The 19,745-nt window shown below is 38.7% G+C and overlaps 1 protein-coding gene across 1 annotated transcript in view; it reads left to right on the top strand.

The window, feature by feature from the left end:
* Positions 1–19,745, top strand: part of NBAS (NBAS subunit of NRZ tethering complex) — a 335,202-nt gene that overhangs the window by 93,788 nt on the left and 221,669 nt on the right. Inside the window, exons 14-21 of the mRNA XM_068975288.1 lie at positions 1,754–1,947; positions 3,207–3,461; positions 4,179–4,304; positions 7,191–7,342; positions 8,275–8,415; positions 8,675–8,753; positions 12,938–13,042; positions 13,412–13,548. Coding sequence (XP_068831389.1) covers positions 1,754–1,947; positions 3,207–3,461; positions 4,179–4,304; positions 7,191–7,342; positions 8,275–8,415; positions 8,675–8,753; positions 12,938–13,042; positions 13,412–13,548 — 1,189 coding nt within the window. The remainder of the gene's footprint in view (positions 1–1,753; positions 1,948–3,206; positions 3,462–4,178; positions 4,305–7,190; positions 7,343–8,274; positions 8,416–8,674; positions 8,754–12,937; positions 13,043–13,411; positions 13,549–19,745) is intronic.

Here is a 19,745-nt window from a genome sequence, read left to right as displayed (position 1 = left end):
CTCTTTTTCATCCCCCTTTACATTAAGCTATAAGCTGAGGAGCATTGATTTTCCTGTTTTTTTGGAATTCCTTATTTATATAGATTGCTTTAGGCTTAAATAGGAAGAAGATGTTGAGTTATTATAGTCTTTGTTTTTTAATTAAAATAATGGATTATTCTAATAGAGTTAATTTCCCATTTTAGTTTTTGCTTGGCCGTGCTTCACCACTTCTGGGATCTTTGTTCCCCAACCAGAGATCAAACCCAGGTCAGGGCAGTGAAGGGACTGGGTTCTAACCACTGGGCAACCAGGGAATTCCACTAACCTATTTTGCTCAAATGTTTACATATATTTTAAAGTTTATGGTTTACTGTTTTATGTATTACCTTTCAACCTCATCAGATTGTCAGTGGAACAAGTAAGGTATGAAAAGGGCAATAAAATTAGAATAAATATCATGCTGTTTCCTTTTGAATGCCTCAGTTTGGTGAACTGCAATTCATTTTTATCTTCCCCCACCCCACCCATTTCTTTACTGGTCTTGAATGTGTTTTTCTCTTTCTGGATAGTGGCGGGTGTGTGTGCTCAGTTGCTCAGTCGTGTCTGACTCTTTGCGGGCCCCATGGACTATAGCCCACCAAGCTCCTTTGCCCGTGGAATTTTCCAGGCAGGAATACTGGAGTGGGTTGCTGTGTACTTCTTCAGGGGATCTTCCCGACCCAGGAATCGAACCCACGTCTCTTATGTCTCCTGCTCTGGTAGGCAGATTCTTTACCACTAGTGCCACCTGGGTAGCTCCAGTTGCAAAGGTACGGGAGAAAAATTCCTTCTCCTTCTACCCTACTAGATTCTGAAATCAACTATGACCCAGTAAATTGAACTAACAAAGAACTGATTAATAAGGAAAAAAAAAAAAACTGCACTTTTACTTACTATGTTTTAGGGACATGGGCGCCTTCACAAGGAAATGAAGACCTGAGGAAGTTAAACCTGGTCATTGTTACACTAGGTTGGATGAAGAGTAGAAAGGTGTGGGAAACCTTGACAGGACACAGGGTCTGAGCTCAGGATAGTCAAGTGGGAGAGACTTAGCAGCTTGTCTGTCTGTTTTTCCCTGCCTTCCCTCTGTCTTTGGAGATAAGGTTGTACCTTTCCTCCAGTTGTAGAGAGAACACCTCCCACATGAAGATCTTAAGACCTGCTCCCTAGGAAGGTTGACGTCCTTCCTTAAACCTGCCATTTATCAGTTTATCTTTTGCATGTTGAAAATGGTGATATGTCTGTGAATGTTTTTCATTTTTTGAGGAGAAAGACCTTAATATAGAACTTTGGACTTTGGCAAATCGTTGGCATTCAGATTTTTGTTAAATAAATTGCCACTTTGTATCTTATACTTGAACTTCCCAGGTGTCTCAGTGGTAAAGAATCTCCTGCAGTGCAGGAGACGTGGGTTTGATTCCTGGCTTGGGAAGATTCCCCTGCAGGAGGAAATGGTAACCACACCAGTATTCTTGCCTAGAAAATCCCATGGACAGAGGAGCCTGGTGGGCTACAATTCATGGTGGTCACAAAAGGGTTGGACATGACTAAGAGACTAAACAGCAGTCTTAAATTTGAGTCAAAATCTGAGTGACGACTTACATTTTACTCTTATTATTTGTCATACCTTTAGAGCTCAAGTAGGTTTTAAAATTGATTATTAGACTAAGTGTGTTGTATGTAACCCACATTGATTGATGCATTTCTGTTCATTTACTTTTCCCCCCATTAGATAAGGAGTCCTTTTACCCACTGATAGATGTAAATTGGTGGGTGGACAGCGCAGTGATTTTGGCTCGTTGCTCTGGTGCTTTGACTGTTTCATCAGTGAAAACTTTGAAAAATTTACTGGGAAAATCATGTGAATGGTTTGAACCGTCGCCTCAAGTCACTGCTACCCATGATGGGGGATTTTTAAGTTTGGAGGTAATTCTTTCCTTTTTAAAGCAACAAGTCTGTTTGAGAGTAGTTGGGAAGATCCCCTGGAGAAGGGCATGGCAACCCACTCCAGTATTCTTGCCTGGAGAATCCCATGGACAGAGAAGCCTGGTGGGCTGCAGTCTGTGGGATTGCAAAGAGTCAGACGCGACTGAGTGACTGACCCTACTCACTACTACTGCGTATTACACCAGAAATTTAAATGTCTGATTTTTAGTTTTGATTATCCCATTATTTAATCTTACTTTTTAAAACTAAAAGTTTGTTATTGGGATCAGAGCTTGAGTGCAGTATAAAAAAATCTGCTGTTTAGTCAGTTTAAAAAATTGCATTTGTATAAGAAAGAACAACATTTTTAGTCATTTTGTTTTCTATAAAGCACTTTTCTCTAATGGACGTGATAGACTCCCCCCTGCCCAGATTAGTTATTTAAAGACATAAATAATATTACTACCAAAGAAATACAGTCTTTAGCCTATTTCTGTGAAATATGACAACTTAAAACTTTTGGTTCTTCTGTTAAAAAATACTTGTTTATCATGTCAAAACAATTTGAGATGAGTGTAGTAGTTTAAAGTTATGTTTTGGTCATTGGAACATTCTCATTTTATTTCCAAGTTAATGACCTTCGATAGTTTTCACTTCAATGCAATTTGACAATTTTTTTTTTAACCTGTAAGTTTGGTACTGATTCTCAAGATGTTCTTTAAAGAAAATCATGTTTTAAAATCCAAGTCAACTCTGTTAAGTTTGGAATGAAAGTTGTCTTTAGCAGGCAGCCTTCAGACTCAGAACTTTGTGCAGCTTCAGACATTGTTTAAAAGTTGGGCAGAGGGGTAGCTATTCTTGGTAGAGCAAATAAATACCTTCATATTCATTTGCTAAATGGATTGAAACACATCATCTTTTCACAGCAGGTACAAAAATATCAAAAGGAAAGAAATTAACATTCTCCTTTATTTCCCTAAAATAATTACCAAGCATATATTGTACCAGACCATATTAATAATCTATTATTAAAGCAAGCTTTAGTTTTAGAGATTTGGAACCAGTGACTTGTGTGCATATTTCTGGAGTTGATGTATATAGAGTTTGTTTGGGGTTCCTTTGAATTCCATGCTTAGTCTTAATCACACCGCTGATGTAATGCATCAAACCAGAGTAGAATTAAAACGCTTTTTCTATTAGTTCTAAAATCTTGTCTTTAGTTCCTCACTGTTCATTTAACATCTCCTTTTCCAATTCAGTGCGAGATTAAACTTGCCCCCAAACGATCTCGTTTGGAGACGAGGGCGGGAGAAGATGACGAAGAAGAGGATTCGGATTCTGATCAGGAAATCTCTGCCAAGACTCGCTACTTTGGCTATATAAAACAGGGCCTGTACTTAGTGACCGAGATGGAACGGTTCGCACCGCCCCGGAAACGCCCGCGAACCATTACTAAAAACTACCGCCTGGTGAGCCTGCGGTCCACGACCCCGGAGGAGCTCTACCAGAGGAAGGTGAGGGTGTCCTGTTACTGGGCGTGGTCACAGATTCAGTTATGATTCTGTTGAGAAAAACACTTTTTTAAATAAAGGAATAAATTTAAAGAGGGATTGTTATATCAATATGTTGCAAACGTCAGTATGATAGAGCTTCTGAAAATGCCACTGCTCTTTGTGACTGCTCTGTGCCTGAGTGATCACACACGAGTGGTGGATGGGAGGTGAGCTCACCTGGCCCATCGTCCCCTTGGTGGCTCTGCCCAGGTTTTCACTCCGCTTTGTGTGGCCTTCGGCTCTCACCTCCCCTGTGCCGAGGACAGCTGTCTGCTCAGACTGCAGCTGGGGAGGGAGGAACTTGCAGGCTGGATATCTAGTCGGGGGTTTGCCTGGGAAGCAGAGTCGATCAGCACTGAGTACTCCACGTGTCTGTGCTGCAGCGTCAGGACACGAGTCCTGGCGAAGGACTCTGGCTGTCGCCCTGTTCGTGCTGGCTTTGCTGTTTTGCTCTGTAAGCATGGGCACTTTACCTCTGTTTGTCATTTTTCTGGTAAAGTGCTTATATAGATACTTGTTCTCTCTGCCTCTCATCATGTTTGTGAGCTTCTGGTGCCACAGGGCACATGGGCGTGGTTAAGAGTGTGTGACCTCCACTATCGCCGTTCATTCTGCCATCATAGTGACACTGCGACAGCTCAGTAACATCACATTCCTGTTCCATTTCCTTGTCCAAAGATCGAAAGTGAAGAGTATGAGGAAGCCTTGTCCCTGGCTCAGACCTACGGCCTGGACACTGACCTGGTGTACCAGAGGCAGTGGAGGAAGTCAGCGGTCAACATTGCTTCAATTCAGAATTACTTGGTATGTTTACATAGTTTGATAACATGTAGTAAGAGTCATAGTTCTTCCCCTGGTGGCCTAGATGGTAAAGAATCTGGCTGCAATGCGGGAGAATTGGGTTCAATCTCTGGGTTGGGAAGATCCCCTGCAGAAGGTAAGGTTCATACTTAAAGGACTATCTCATGGCTGTAGGGCTTCATATTGGGATACTTTTCACTGATGACTTTTCTTTGTGAAGCGTTTTATTCAACCTGGAAAAATGATCTTGTTTTCAGATTCTGTTGGCTCTGCAACTGGATTGTTGGTACCAAAGACCTGTGTGCGAATATTCCCTGATAAACCAGCCAGATACCTGGTCTTGGCCTAACCCTTTCCCTTCATCTGCCTCAGTCACCTCGGTTCACTGCCATGAGTCAGGGTCCTGTCAAGAGTCAGGAAGGAACCACACAGGAATTTGAAGAGAGACAGGTTTAATACAGAGAATTATTTTCTGGTAACGAGAGATTAAGTGTATGAGGGAAAAGAGAATTCTAAGGAATAACCTGGGGCTGAAGGGAATGTTTCCAAGGAGGTAGAAAACTCAGAGGGGAGGTGGAGGTCAGCTAGAGACTGGTAAGTAGGAAACGCCCCCACTAGCAAGAAGGCTGGAAGATAAGGAACCATGGCTAGGACTAACAGAAAATTTCCCACTGGAGTGCAGGCAAACCTAGTTTAGGAAGCTTCCCATTCAGGTTCACTGGGGAGGAGTCTGTCCATGGGAGTGCAGTCAGCGCTAAGTGGGAAGTTGTTCTCTGAAGGAGGAAGCGGGCAGAAAGCATTACTGCTGGCTACCCAGACCCAGGAGGTCGGAGAGCCAGCACACATCTGCACTGGAGACCAGAGGGTCTTCCTCCGCAGGGCCCGCCCCCTGCAGCGCCCTCTGTTGACAAAGCTTAGTATCATGTCGGCCCCAAATGGGAGATGCTGTTTCTCTCAGCTAGCTTTGAAGAATGCTTTTGAAGCTGAGAGGCAAAAAATAGATAACTGGCATATCAGTCTTGTCAGTACCCCCTTTTTGCTTAAATTCTACAACTGTATCCTCCTTACTACCACGTTACCACAGTTACAGTTACTATGCAGCTTGTTAATCTGGATCCTTGGTCCCTTTATAAGTAGTTGAACGCATTCCTATTTTTAGCAGATTGTGACTTCTCTTTTAGAAAGGAAAATATGTTTACACTTAGAAATATTCTAAGAAATGTTGGGAAATTTTCATGGTAATTGTTTTCCCTAAATTTATATATATGAGTAATAAAAAAAACAATAATCTGAAAAAATTGTATGTAATACATTGATGCTTTAAACCAAACAGAAAGATAAACTGTTAATATAAATATCATATCAGAAATAAGAGAGCATGAAGGATATTGAAATAAAGGGAGAAGACAAAGTTGCTTGTGTTTTCTTTAGAATATCAGAACACCTAACCTATTTTATCTTTCTTCCTTCTTTTGTGGCTCAGGACAGTGAGCTCATGAATTCATGTATATTCACTTAATGGCCTTTCCTGTAACACAATAAAAGGCAGTTTTGGTCTCTGATGGAGTTGACAGATGTTGAAGAGACAAATCATGTACTTTTTTTTTTTTTAATTGGGGGAAATGCTTAATTCAGCAAAATAGATAGGAAGTGAAGAGTAGAAGCTCTGTGCCAGAGATGGTGCAGGGGTACTGGAGTGGCATAAATATGGCCTTGCTTTTAGGGAGCTTTTAATCTTACTGAGAAGACAAGCTTCATGCCTAACGTACTTTGGCCATACAAGTGATTGCAGACAAATGCTATGGGAACTCAGTGAAGGTAGCAATCATTTTAGACTCTGCTATGGAAGTCTTTATATAGGAAGATGTTTGGGGCAGGGATTGGAAAGGATTCAAAGCAGAGTTAGAAGAGATGAAGGTGTTGTTAATGGGACCAGTGGTATGAGCAAATTAAAGGAAAAGGATCTTGACTCAGAAGGCCGGTGACTAATCTGTTTTATTCATTGCTATATTTTCATGGCACACAGATGGTACTCAGTAAATATTTCTTGGATGAATAAACAGGCTCTGTAAATAAACCAGCCTGTTGAATGTGATGTTCCATGATAGTGGACACTGGGGCCTATGATTAGCTATATTGATTTGGGCTCAAGTGGGAAACCTTGCCAAGGTGTTAAGTGTTGATGACATGGACTGGTATAGAGGCCACAGACGTGGAGAGGGAGATGTGAATTCAGAGACTCCAGAGGAAAGAGCTGATATGAGGGAATGTGTAAAGGAACATAGAGGGTAGGAGCCAGATTTTACTCTAAATTTGTATCCACAAAGACTCTAGGAAGAGAGCAAGTCAGGGATTTCGAATGGAGTCAGAGAAAGCTGTTGGAGGGAAGACTGGCCCTTGGTCTTCCCAGAGAACAGCATGGCATGATTCTTCATGATTGAATCATCGTCTGTGCTTTGGGGTACAGCTCATGGCCAAGTAAATACAGAACCTTGATATATGAAACAAAACTTTTGTTTCAAGGTTAAGCATGCTTGTCACAGTAGGATAAATCTTGTCTTTTTTATTTTCTATTCTTTCATACAGCCCAAATGCAAACTAAAGAACAACTAAAAATTTTGGGAAGATCTATGTTTCCCAAAAAAAGTCATCTGAGCTTTGTGTTTCAGTGTGTTTCATTAGAAGAAGGAAAGCAGGTGGAATCATATTCCCTATATTCAGTCCTAATCACCATTAGGAAAAAAAAGATTTTTAATGGTGAGGTGCTCCAGCAGCTGCCTGTGGCCACGCTCTTAGGTAGCTAGCTGTGATTCTGGAAGGCAGTTCTCAGGTGCTGTCAGATGTCATGGGTTCTTTAATGCCTCTGTTTTTTATTTTCTCTGTATCCAGAGTAAAATAAAGAAACGATCCTGGGTTCTTCATGAGTGTTTGGAAAGAGTTCCTGAAAATGTGGATGCCGCCAAGGAACTGCTTCAATATGGATTAAAAGGCACAGACCTGGAGGCTCTTTTAGCCATAGGGAAAGGAGCAGATGATGGCAGGTTGGTTACAGAAAGATTTGGATTCAAAAGTGAAGGTGACTTTGTGAAAACTTTTTAAACTGAGACATTGGAAAGGGTCAACTTTCTTTATTTAGGTTACTCTGCAATGGAGCAGTTGATTTGACTAATGCTTTTTTTTAATCTGAGATCACAGTTTTCTTTCTTCTGAGTGAAATATGTTTACATATGATAGCTTGATGCTAAGAAAAGAGCAAATTCTACAAACATTTATTGAATGCTGGCAGTGTCTAAGCTGTGGATTTAAGGTGATGCATACCTGGGCATGCTTACTGGTCAAATGAACCACCGTAGGCAAGCCTGAGTTTCATTCACTTTCTTCATCTGTATCGTTGTATCCTTCCTCAGAGCATTATCTTGATTAAATTATTTATCTTGTGAAACCACCTCATAAACTTTTAAGCACCATACAAATGTCAGTTAATAATAAAGTTATTTGACAGGGGCTGCTGTTCATCAGACATTTGGAACATTATATACATGGTATATAAACGTGATGGTGTGTTTGATAAGTAATTTAAATGAAACCAACCTTCATTACCATTTTAAAACGTTCAATAGAAGTGGTTCACATTATAAATTCTGGGCAACATTTTCTTCATAGGCTGTTTCACATTGCATCACTGTAACCTCCCATGTTTTCCTAAGCAGCTTTCATTTTCTTGGTATTCAGAGTTCCTACATGTGATGATTACTGATGACTTCTTGCCCGCCCCCCCCCCCATGGATATAAATGAGAGAATCACTTTGGTTATAACATATAGCCAAAGCTTTCTTTTAAACGGTTGGTTGTTTCTGTTTCTGCAGAAACCAACTTAATAAAATCAAAGTAGGGAAAAGTACTTCTTCACTATATGAAATATATATATAAAGAAAACACACTCCAAGGAAATTTGACTTTTTTTTTCCCACAGATTTACACTCCCTGGTGAGGTGGACATTGACAATATCTCCTACGAGGAACTTTCCCCACCTGAAGAAGAACCTGCCGAGAAGAAAAAGGAGAAGGAGCTCAAAAAGAGACGAGAACTACTTAAATTAGTGAACTTTTCAAAGTAAATGATATATTACTGTTCATTTGGTAATTTTTTTAAAATAGTGATCTGAGTGTGTTCCTTACTAGTGATAATTGCTCTACATTATTTCAGCAACTCAAGGCAAATGCATTTAGTAGTATTGTAGCCTTGTGCTTTTATGCATTGCCCTATGAGTATGGGGCTTAATAGAATATTGATCATTTTTATTCTATTTTAGATCTTAGAGAAATGTGCTTGCCAGTAAATATAAGTAGCCTAATATAGTTTTTCAAAACAGGTTAACGCTGGAACAAAAGGAACTTTGCCGTTGTAGACTGAAATTACTAACCTACTTAGATCGGCTTGCAACATACGAGGTAAGGAGTAGTTTTAATCAAAGCAATTATGTTCATTCGATCTGTCATTGCACATGCTGTGCCTGCCTATGCTGTGGGATATTCCTGGTCTTTAGAACTATTTATGTGGGAAAAATTTGCACAGAAGCACGTTCTTTTGTATATCATTTTTGCTAAACATTAGGGATTCGTAAGGGGCCAGAAGTTGCTTTGTAGAAGCAACTTTGATCCTTGCTTCCAAACCCAGGGATCGAACTTGGGTCTCCTGCATTGAAGGTCAACTCTTTACCATCTGAGTCATCAGGAAAACCCTTCAAAAGGTGAGAAATTTATACTAAATACTGGGAAACTTGAACTATGACGGTCACATGAAAAGCAATCTAAATTATGTATATTTTATGAAATGCTTCTCACACCTTTATCAAATCTGACAGAACAGGGCACTATTGAAATCTCCAACATGGGACATTTGTGTTTGCTGTCCTGAAGAAACAATTTTGAAGTTTGCTCTAAGTTCAAGTGTCTAAATTTGGCCATTGTTAGGATCAAAGTTTCTACTGTAGAAGCAGTAGAAATGTGTGCATTATTTCAGCATCTGAGAAAGATTTACAATCCTTTTCATTTATTTTTATTTTACATTTAAACTTTTGGTTATGGTAGATAGCTGTCTATAGTAGCAAATTCAGTATCCACTGGAGTTTAGTAATCTTAATATGAATATTCTGACTTGCTTTATTTTAATGATTTATTAATGTCTTGAATTTAGTTGGCTAGACTTTGATTCTAATGATGGCCAAAATTAGACATTTGAACTTAGAGCAAACTGCAAAATTGTTTCTTCAGGGCAACAAACACAAATGTCCCATTTGGACATTTCAGTTGTGCCTTGTCCTGTCAGATTTGTTAAAGGTGTGAGAAGCATTTCATAAAATACACATAGTTTAGATTACTTTTCATGTGACCCTTATAGTTCAAGTTACCCAGGATTTAGTATAAATTTCTCATCTTTTGAAGGGCTTCCCTGGTGACGCAGGTGGTAAAGAGTTGACCTTCAATGCAGGAGACCCAAGTTTGATCCCTGGGTTGGGAAGATCTCCTGGAGAAGGGAGTGGCTGCTTACTCCAGTATTCTTACTTGGAGAATTCCATGGACAGAGGAGCTTGGCGGGTTATAGTCCATAGGGGTCAACAAAGAGTCTACAGGGCTTAACAGTTAACACTTTCACTTCCACTTTGTCACCTTTGAAGTTTGACTTCATTTGCAGGTTGCTTCCTCCATCTGTCTGAACCTCCCTTTTAGGGGCATACCTTGACTCTTGCTACTGGCACATAATAGGGACTCAGTACATGTCATGAGTAGTAATGTGATGCATGGCCCCAGAACAGTGGAGATACTTGGTACTCCTGATGCCTGTAGGCAAAGAAAAGCATTTGATTCTTCATCAGTAAATATAACAAATATTTTCAAACAAAATACTAGTGACAAGAGAACTATTTCTATGTCGTTTAGAAAGCATGGTAATTTTATATCATTTCATACAAACAAGTTACAAAACACTTCTAATAGTTTTATCTGTAGTACAGCTAGCTTGACTAGTGGCTGGTCATATTATTTTAAAGCATATTCCTTTATTATGTCTGAGTTCTATGATATTTAGAGGTAATATATAAAATTGCTGATGCTGGTACAGCTATAGTTTATTATTTTTTATACTTAGTTTTAGTTTCACTGATGAGATCTTAAAAAAGTTCCATAAAATGTTCAGAGTTTCATTATCCAGTTAATTTTCTGTTTTTATTCTTCAGTTATTGAATCACTATTTCCTATTTGACAGTTCAGTTCAGTTCAGTCGCTCAGTCGTGTCCGACTTTGCAGTCCCATGAATCGTGGTACACCAGGCCTCCCTGTCCATCACCATCTCACAAAGTTCACTCAGACTCACGTCCATCGAGTCAGTGATGCCATCCAGCCATCTCATCCTCCATTGTCCCCTTCTCCTCCTGCCCCCAATCCTTCCCAGCATCAGAGTCTTTTCCAATGAGTCAACTCTTCACATGAGGTGGCCAAAGTACTGGAGTTTCAGCTTTAGCATCAGTCCTTCCAAAGAAATCCCAGGGCTGATCTCCTTCAGGATGGACTGGTTGGATCTCCCTGCAGTCCAAGGGACTCTCAAGAGTCTTCTCCAACACCACAGTTCAAAAGCATCAATTCTTCGGCGCTCAGTCTTCTTCACAGCCCAACTCTCACATCCATACATGACCACAGGAAAAACCATAGCCTTGACTAGACGGACCTTAGTCGGCAAAGTAATGTCTCTGCTTTTGAATATGCTGTCTAGTTTGGTCATAACTTTTCTTCCAAGGAGTAAGCAAGTACATTTATTATTACATGGTAATAGTGACATTTAAAGTATTTGTTGAGCCCACAAAAAGAGAATTAAGCTAAGCTTTTCAAAAGTAGGTGAAATTGATGAATTTGGCCATTAAAACTTAGAAATGAAGATATTCTAATATAACAGCTAACCAGCTAGATCATGGTAGAGATAGGCATTGCATTTTAATCACAAGGCATGGCTTATTTTATTACTGTGATAAATGAGATTAAAATGGATTCATTTAAATTTTACAAGAGTGCCTATTTTACACCAGATGTCATGCCAGTGCTGGAGGTAGAGAGATGAACAAGGGATAATCCTTGTGGAGTCCTCATTATATGGGCAGTAAGTGATGATAATGAAGCTATGAAGAATTGATGGAGCATAATGGAGGAAAACATTAAATTTTTCCTGGGGATGTCCAAGAATATTCTTATGTAGGAAGTGGTATTCAACTAGTCCTTAAAAAAAGGAAGGGCGGCTTAGGGGGCTATAGGACTACCATGTAGGAGACGCGAGCGTGGATGCTCCATAAGGGTAGTGGTCTTGTCTTGTTTGCCGCAATATCCCCCAACGCTCCGTACGAGACCTGGCTTCTTGAGATTAGGAGGAAAGATTTGTTGAGGAAACCAGTAGGTACGAGAATACCTTAAAAATATGAACAGATTTGTTGAGGACTTTTGTTTGTTAGCCAGTGTCTTATGTACTTAATTCAGGTTTTTCCTTGACAACCCTTTAATGAAGGTGATGTATCCTTTCAATTTTATGGATATGAGGTATTTTGTTAAGTATTTTGTCTAAATCCATAGGAAGCAAGAGCCTCCTGTGAACATCCTTTTTCTTCCCTCTTTTCTTATCTCACTAGGTTAATGCAGTTAACAAATATTCTTGGTTATTTATTCTGTGAAAGGCAGCAATGCTAGGTATCTGGAAAAATGAAAATGAAAGAAAGTGTTAGTCACTCAGTTGTCTTGACTCTTTTTGACCCAGTGGACTGTAGTCCACCAGGCTCCTCTGTCCACAGAATTCTCCAGACAAGAATACTGGAGTGGATTGCCATTCCCTTCTCCAGGGGATCTTCCCAACCCAGGGACTGAACCTGGGTCTGCTGCACTGAAGGCAGTTACGTGGGGTTTAGCATTAACATGAGCGACATGAGCCTGAAGTCTCTGCTGCAGTGGGGAGACCTACGCTTGCCGCTGCCATGGCTAGCTCCTCTCTGTCCTCAGCGTTTCAGCTTCGCTGCCCACAGGGAGGCTTTCCTGTGTGTTAACACCCTTCCTATGTGTGTGCATTACCTGTTCCTATTGCCGTTTGTCTTCCCGACTAGATTTTAGAGCTCCTAGGAGAGCAGGGAGGGCGTATTGTTCATGGTATCAGCACTCTGTCACAGTGCCCCTAGCACATAATTGACACCTAATAACTATCTGATTAAAGAATGAATAGTTTCATCTGCAGTTCACATGGATCACTCCAGCAGTAGCAGAGTTAGTCCAGAGTTCTCACACAGATGTGGCAGGTGCTCATGGTACACAGCCGTGTGTAACTCTTGCTTCCTTGCTTTTACCAGGTGATGAATTTGGGTTGTCCTACTGTAATTAATTTCATAGCCTGTTTCATTTACTTCTGGCTTAAAAAAAAATATTAACAGCATTTGTAAATGCAGCCATTTTTCAAATAAAGGCAAGAGTGCAGAGGTAGTACTTTAGTTAACAGTTCAGAGTTTAATTTAGATCTTATTTATTTAGGTAAACAGAGCTGTAATGGTTTTTAACATAGTCTTGTCACCCATGTTTAAAAGCCTTTTCATGAAATCACGGCTTCCCCTCAGGAAATCCTTGGAGTACCTCATGCATCTGGACAGAGATATGATGCTGAATTCTTTAAGAAGTTCAGAAGTCAGAATATTGTTCTCTCAGCAAGAAGTTATGCTCGGGTAATTTCTTTTTGTGAATGAAACAATTACAGTTATTAACACTTTCAGGTCTTTAAGCCATGCTGTTAATGTTACTGTATGTGTATATCATTACATTTCCTTTTTAAAAAATTGTAATAGTAGTAAATGTAGAGAAAATAGAATCATGTTAAAAATATTTTTTTCATCATTCAAGACTTCTAAAGATAATTTTTAGAGCACTAGATTGAGAAATGTGATACAGACCTGAAAAAAATCAGGAATATTTCAAACCACTTCATATCAGAACTGCATTAAAAAAACCCATTGTAAGGGTTTGATGTTGTCATACAAGATCACTTCTTCATTTCTAAGGTTCACATTAGAAGTGTACCCTTGCCTTCTGTACAGGAGAGTAATGTGCAGGCCCTGGAAATTCTGTTCACTTACCATGGGTCTGACCTGCTTCCTCACCGCCTGGCGATTCTCTCCAACTTCCCAGAGACCACATCACCACACCAGTATTCTGTTTTGCTGCCTGAAGCTTGGTATGTACTGTGTTCACTTTATTTTTTAAATCAGAATTTTTGTTTTATGTTAAATATCTTAAAAAAATTCTAATCTACTTAAACTTTTTTCTGATTATAAAATTATTTCTAAATTATTTTAAAGTGATTCAAATGTGTCAGCGTAACAAGACCACTTTAACTTAAGGAACATGAACTTTACTTTCTTTTTTTCTCCTTGAATGTCTCCTGCTACTGAAAAAAGAGAAAGACTCATAGTTTTATTGATGTATATTCAGTATGTACTGTTTTATGGTTGAGAGTAGTTTTTAGGATAACAGTATCTGTTAAGAAGTTGAAATGTAGTTGTGACAACATTTAGTAGGTCCCGGGGACCCAGGAACATTCTGGTGGCCCTCCTTAAGTATAGCCAGGATTTGAATCTATGTTAGAGTAGGTCAGTAAGCTCTAAAAAATAGAAGTTATAAACTCCCTATTTTGTGTTTCTATTAGTACTAAAAATGTAATTCTTTATTATTATACAAGTGAACAAAAAGGAAAACCTTGGGATGCACTATTTTCAAACAATTTCTTTTAGATCTGAATGGTGATAAGTAAATGCATTTATAAATATTTCAGAATATAATTAATTAATTTTCTGCCTATTTGCAAAATAGATCGAATCTGAATGGTAATGACATTTTTCTACTGTAAATTGTTAGTATAGAGAATGGGTCATTGTCTTAAAATTTTTTCAAAAGGTAATTTCTTCTTAGATTTGAATGCATTTTTTTGCATTGTCTTCTGATGACTGGTTAGATAAACATTTGATTTTAAACTAAAATTTCAGAATTGGTTTGCAGAATAGTTTTACAATGCCCAGTGTTATGTATTGTTTTTGAATGTCCAATAATTCCTACCATAACTGATTTAAATTGCAATAATAGCTTAGGTATATCATTGCAGCAGAGAATAATTAGATATTATTTTGAATCTATCATGTGGGATGTGCTGCTTAGATAAACTTTGAAAAGACTGATTTCTTGAGTCCTTAAATTATATCCATTTTAAACATAATGAAAAAATAAAGATTTTTTTTTTGTTGTTGTTGTTAATCTTTGTCAAGAAAGTCTTTTCACCTTGAGTATATTTTTATTATAGTTAGAAGGAGGAAGAACAATAGGTTTTAATAGTAATGTTTGTGTCTCCTTATAATTTTATATGACTGCAAAGCAAAATTACAGTTATGTTTGAGGCATAGCTTCTTCTGTGATGTTTCATTAATTAGTCCTTTCTCTATATTCTCATAATGCTTTTGTCCATTCTTATAGCACTTTTTATGTTGTATTATAACCAGTCATTATTATTACTGCTTTTCTCCCCCCTGTCCTCTTTTTTAGTAAACATCCAGCCTTAAACTCACTCTAAGGCAGAGGCCGTGTTTTCCTGAGTTTTCAATTCCCAGAGTCTAGGTGTTTGTGTAGTGGGTTCTCTAGAGTTGTTTGCTAACTGGATAAATTAGTACATTTTATGGACTAATATATTAGTCCATTTACAGAAAAGATTAAAGGATGTCCTGAAGGGGTTGCAAGTTTCACCAAGACTCCCAGTGCCTTAAAGATTCAATTGCTATCTTAGCCCATAGCTGAAGCTTGCACTCTTTAATCCTAGTTCGAGTTTTACTCTAATGGACATGTGGTGGTGGTGGTTTAGTCGCTAAGCTGTGTCCGACTCTTGCAACCCCATGGACTGTAGCCTGCTAGGCTCCTCTGGCGTTGGGGTTCTCCAGGCAAGAATATTGGTATGGTTTGCCATTTCCTTTTCCAGGGGATCTTCCTAACCCAGGGATCGAACCCTGGTCTCCTACATTGCAGGCAGATTCTTTACCAACTGAGCTAATGGACACGTAGATTCATAAAATGCAATCTTGAGACTTATTTCCCTTTGAGGAAATACATTCTTTGAGGACTTGGTATTCAATACCTTTTCAAATCACTTGGAAGCATTGGGTCAGGTGGACAAAGTGTCTAATTGTTGGAATGTTGACTGAGCCCCTTCCACGTGCCTGGGGCTGTAGTTGGGGTTTTGAAATGACTGAACACAGTTCGTCTTCAGCGGGAGTCATCACATACGCTTTACGCACAAACAGAAGTTCCTGCTTACAGCATCATGCTTTCAAGACTCTAAATCTGCAGCCTTTTTTCCTTTCTCCTCAGTTAACTGTTTGCCAGCTCGTGAAATGATCTTGCTACTTTCTTGTTTACTGCCCTGAACAGCTGTAGAACTTTCTGTGTGCCTGCCTTGTTTGTCTTTGAGCGTACACATTGCTCAGTGGCAGAGCCTGCATTTCATCCTGCTTTATCATCCCTTCAGCCCCCCAACTTGTATTTTGCAAGTAGTAATGACTCTTTAATTATCCGTTGAATTGATTGGAAACCAGTCACTGAATTCTAAATGTATGGCTCCCAAACACGGAGTGGCGGTTCACTCTGGTGCCCTCACTGTCTCCTGAACTTGCGAGGCCCACTCCCTCCTCAGGGTTTTTCAAGGTCATTGTGCCCTTGTGTGGGGTGCCCTTCTCCTGGGTCTCCATATGACTCAGCCTCTTACTTCCTTCTGTCTTTTGTACTCAAAGACTCCCTCTTCAAAACACCTTTCTCAACCCCTCTTTCCCTTTGCCTCCACCTCCTCCTCACTTTTGACCCTTATCCGAGTTTTCTTTTCTTCATAGCATTTGCACCTAACATCTTATTTTATCATTTACCTGTATAGTGAAGTCGCTTAGTCGTGTCTGGTTCTCTGTGACCCCATTGACTGTAGCCTACCAGGCTCTCCCATCCATGGGATTTTCTAGGCAAGAATACCAGAGTGGGTTGCCATTTCCTTCTCCAGGGGATCTTCCTGACCCAGGGATCAAACCCTGGTCTCCTGCATTGCAGGCAGATGCTTTACCCTCTGAGCCACCAGGGAAGTCCCTAAATATGATAAAATCATATTTTATCATTTATTTGTATAACATAATTTATTTGTCTTATCTACTTTTATCTCATCTCCCTTCGCTTTTCTATTTATGATTTTACTCTCAATTTAAGTCCTTTTTCTCCTGCTTTAGTTTCTTCCTAGCATTGATCAGTAACTTAGTTTGTGTTTTACTTATTCACTTGTTGATTATGTTTATCCTTCAAAAATGTCACTTCCAGTAGCACAAGGTTTTTTGTATGTTTTCTTCCCTTCCTTAGCCCCTGAACTTAGAATCGTTCATGGCATGTTGTAGGCACTCAGTAAATACTTATTGAATGAATGGACAAATGAATTAATTAATTAATATAAAATCTGTAAGGGAAGGATTTTGTGTCTTGTTCACTAATGTAACCTCAGTGTCTAGAACACCTTGGGATCAAAAGCAGTAACTCAGGAAGTTGTTTTGAATGGATGGGTGTGAGTGGAAGGGCAGGTGGGTTTTACATTTTAGAGTTCAAGCGATTTAGAATGTAGATTAGTAGTAGTGCATGCTAAGTCGCTTCAGTCATTTCCGACCCTATGGACTGTAACCCACCAGGCTCCTCTGACCATGGAGATTCTCCAGGCAAGAATACTAGAGTGCCATGCCCTCCTCCAGGGGATCTTCCCAACCCAGGGAACGCAAGTCTCTTACATCTTGTGAATTGACAGGCAGATTCCTTACCACTAGCACCACCTGGGGAAGCCCAAAAAGTAGTAGTAAATTATGCCAAATAGTTGACCTTTTACCTAATCTATTTTGAAATCCATTGACAAAATGTTTGCCTTGGCATTTAACCGAAGTTTGATTAACTAATTTTGATTGAACCGAATTTTTTGGTTATGACTGCTGTTAAACTTCTTCGGTTTGTGTTATTTTAGTGTTTTATATTGTCCCTCTTGCATCATCATGTGTATTTGACATTGGTGAAGACTCACCAAGTTGTAGAAAACTTTGAAATTACATTTTCTGTCGTAGGTGATAGATCCATTTGTTACCTACCTATCCTTAGTTTGTCATTGCTGTAAGCCATTTACATTTTATGTTCTATTGGACTGTTTTAAAGACAAAGGTGACATTTCTTACTATCTTTGTTAGCTTTCACAATTTATAGTAATATATTTTTTTTTTTTTGGTGGAAGAGAACTACGTTTTGACTTTGAATATTTTTGATGCTTAGAGCCTGTTTTAGAAAGTTTGTTTAGGTTTTTTATTTATGTCTCTTGTTTTATTGTAGAATCTTTCCAGAATGATGAGAGCAGTCTAGTTTAAAAGGTTGTGTTTAAAACAGTTACCTGTTGAAATAGTAAGGCGGAAGGATAAAAGTATTGAGTCTAGCTAGAGCCAGGTTGCTTAGATTTCTGATCTTGGACACATTTCCTAACTGTACCTTAGCCTTCATGCCTGTAAAATGGGGATGACTATAGCACTTCATAGCATTGTAAGAATGTCTGAGATAATGTATATAAAACACTGGGAACAGTGCTTGGCACCAAGTAATTACTATTTAAGGCTTAAGAACTATTAATGCAGACTCCCATGCTAAGGCCTTGGCCTTATATATGTCATAAATAATTATTTTAAACTTTTTATTGGAATATTTTTATAGTTACAGAAATGTTGCAAAAATAATACAGAAAGTTCCTATATACCCTTCACCTGCTTCCTCTTCCTTTTTACATAATCATAGCACATTTTTCAAAACTATGAGATTATTGTTGGAATAATCCTGCATATAACGTGACGTATGCATTCCTAAAAATCACTGCACCATGCAAAAAGTGCCATGAGACCCCCAGAGCTTAAGGGGAGAGTGGGGTTCATGGAATGAAATTAGGAATGTAATAAAAATTGTGCTATAGTTTTACGTGTATTAAATGATTAAGAAACACATAAATACTAAAATATGGCTCTGGACAAAGACCTGAAGAAGGCAGCTGTGGAAGTGGGTGTTATTGGGAAGTGGTTTGTGTTTTGAAAACATAATGAAACAGACCATATGATAATAATAGTTAATAAACTAAACTACATATTTGTTTGGATTTAACCATGTTTTCTCAAAATATCATTTTTCTGTTGCAGTATCTGATCTAGGATACCACATAGCATTTAAGACTTCATTTACTTTCATGGAATATATGGAAATAAACTGTCATTTAGTACCTGTCTCTCATGATGTTCTTTGACACATATATTTATTAGCCAGTGAATATTGATACCGATATTTATATTCCTGGATTGCCTCCAGAATCAGTAAGGAAATATTGAATTATATTTAGCATATATTGGGTTACTGCAATATTTAAAGTATTTTATAATATAAGTGGCAAACCTCTATTGATGGAAATAGAGTATCCAGAACACCTCATTCTTTTCATCATCCTTGAAAAGCTGTTCCTATAGTAACTTGGCAGTTTGTTTGCTTGTGAATATCTAAGTTTAGTTAGACTATTTGATTGAAATTTTGACTGTGAAAAATCTGCTATAATATGCAGATGGGCTGTGCTTGTGCGAACTATGAAAATGTGTTTTAGACATTTCCATTTTCTTCTCAGAGTTTGAAATTACTTGTATTATTTGCTGACTTAATTCTGACCATTCTCTACCTTTCAGTTCCACAGCAATTTATGTGATATATCTCTAAGGCTGAGAGTTAAGAAGTGGCTGAGTGAAAAATTTTGTCACCAATTGTTGAGATAGAATAGAATGTTAACCTAATCTTAGGTCTGTATATACCTAGTCCCATATTTAGAACTGCTCCTATCCTACAGGGTAAAAAGCACTTATCCCCACCTTCATTTAGAACAGCCTTGCAAAGCAGTCTGATAAATTGCGTGGCAAACCAATGCCTGGAAGTCTCTTCCCTGTGACTTGCAGATGCGGGCCTTTCTATGCTGTGTGTCCTTTAGTTTACCTTGTGTGTTTGTCCCGCATTTCATTCTCTTGCTAACCCTCAGTCATTTCCTGCTTTTTCTCAGGCTCTAGTCCCCTTGATGCTCTCTACCCTACTTGATAATGCACCAGGAAATCCAAGTCCTCAGAAATTTTCTCATTTTCATTGGGAAATGTTATCTGGTAAATAATTTTTGCATCCTTTTCTCATTGATAAGTCTTTGTCACTCCCCGCAAACTAGAAAGCCTTTGGATGAGCAATTTCGAATATATTTTTGTCCTCGGAGGTTGCTAGTATCCTGTGGCAAGTTTATTTATTTATTTATTTTTTTAATGATTAGGCTAA

The sequence above is a fragment of the Capricornis sumatraensis genome, chromosome 1 (genome assembly GCF_032405125.1).
Source record: "Capricornis sumatraensis isolate serow.1 chromosome 1, serow.2, whole genome shotgun sequence".
NCBI classification, from domain to species: domain Eukaryota; kingdom Metazoa; phylum Chordata; class Mammalia; order Artiodactyla; family Bovidae; genus Capricornis; species Capricornis sumatraensis.
Note: the sequence above shows the minus strand (reverse complement) of the source record. Positions and strands in the feature narration are given on the sequence as shown.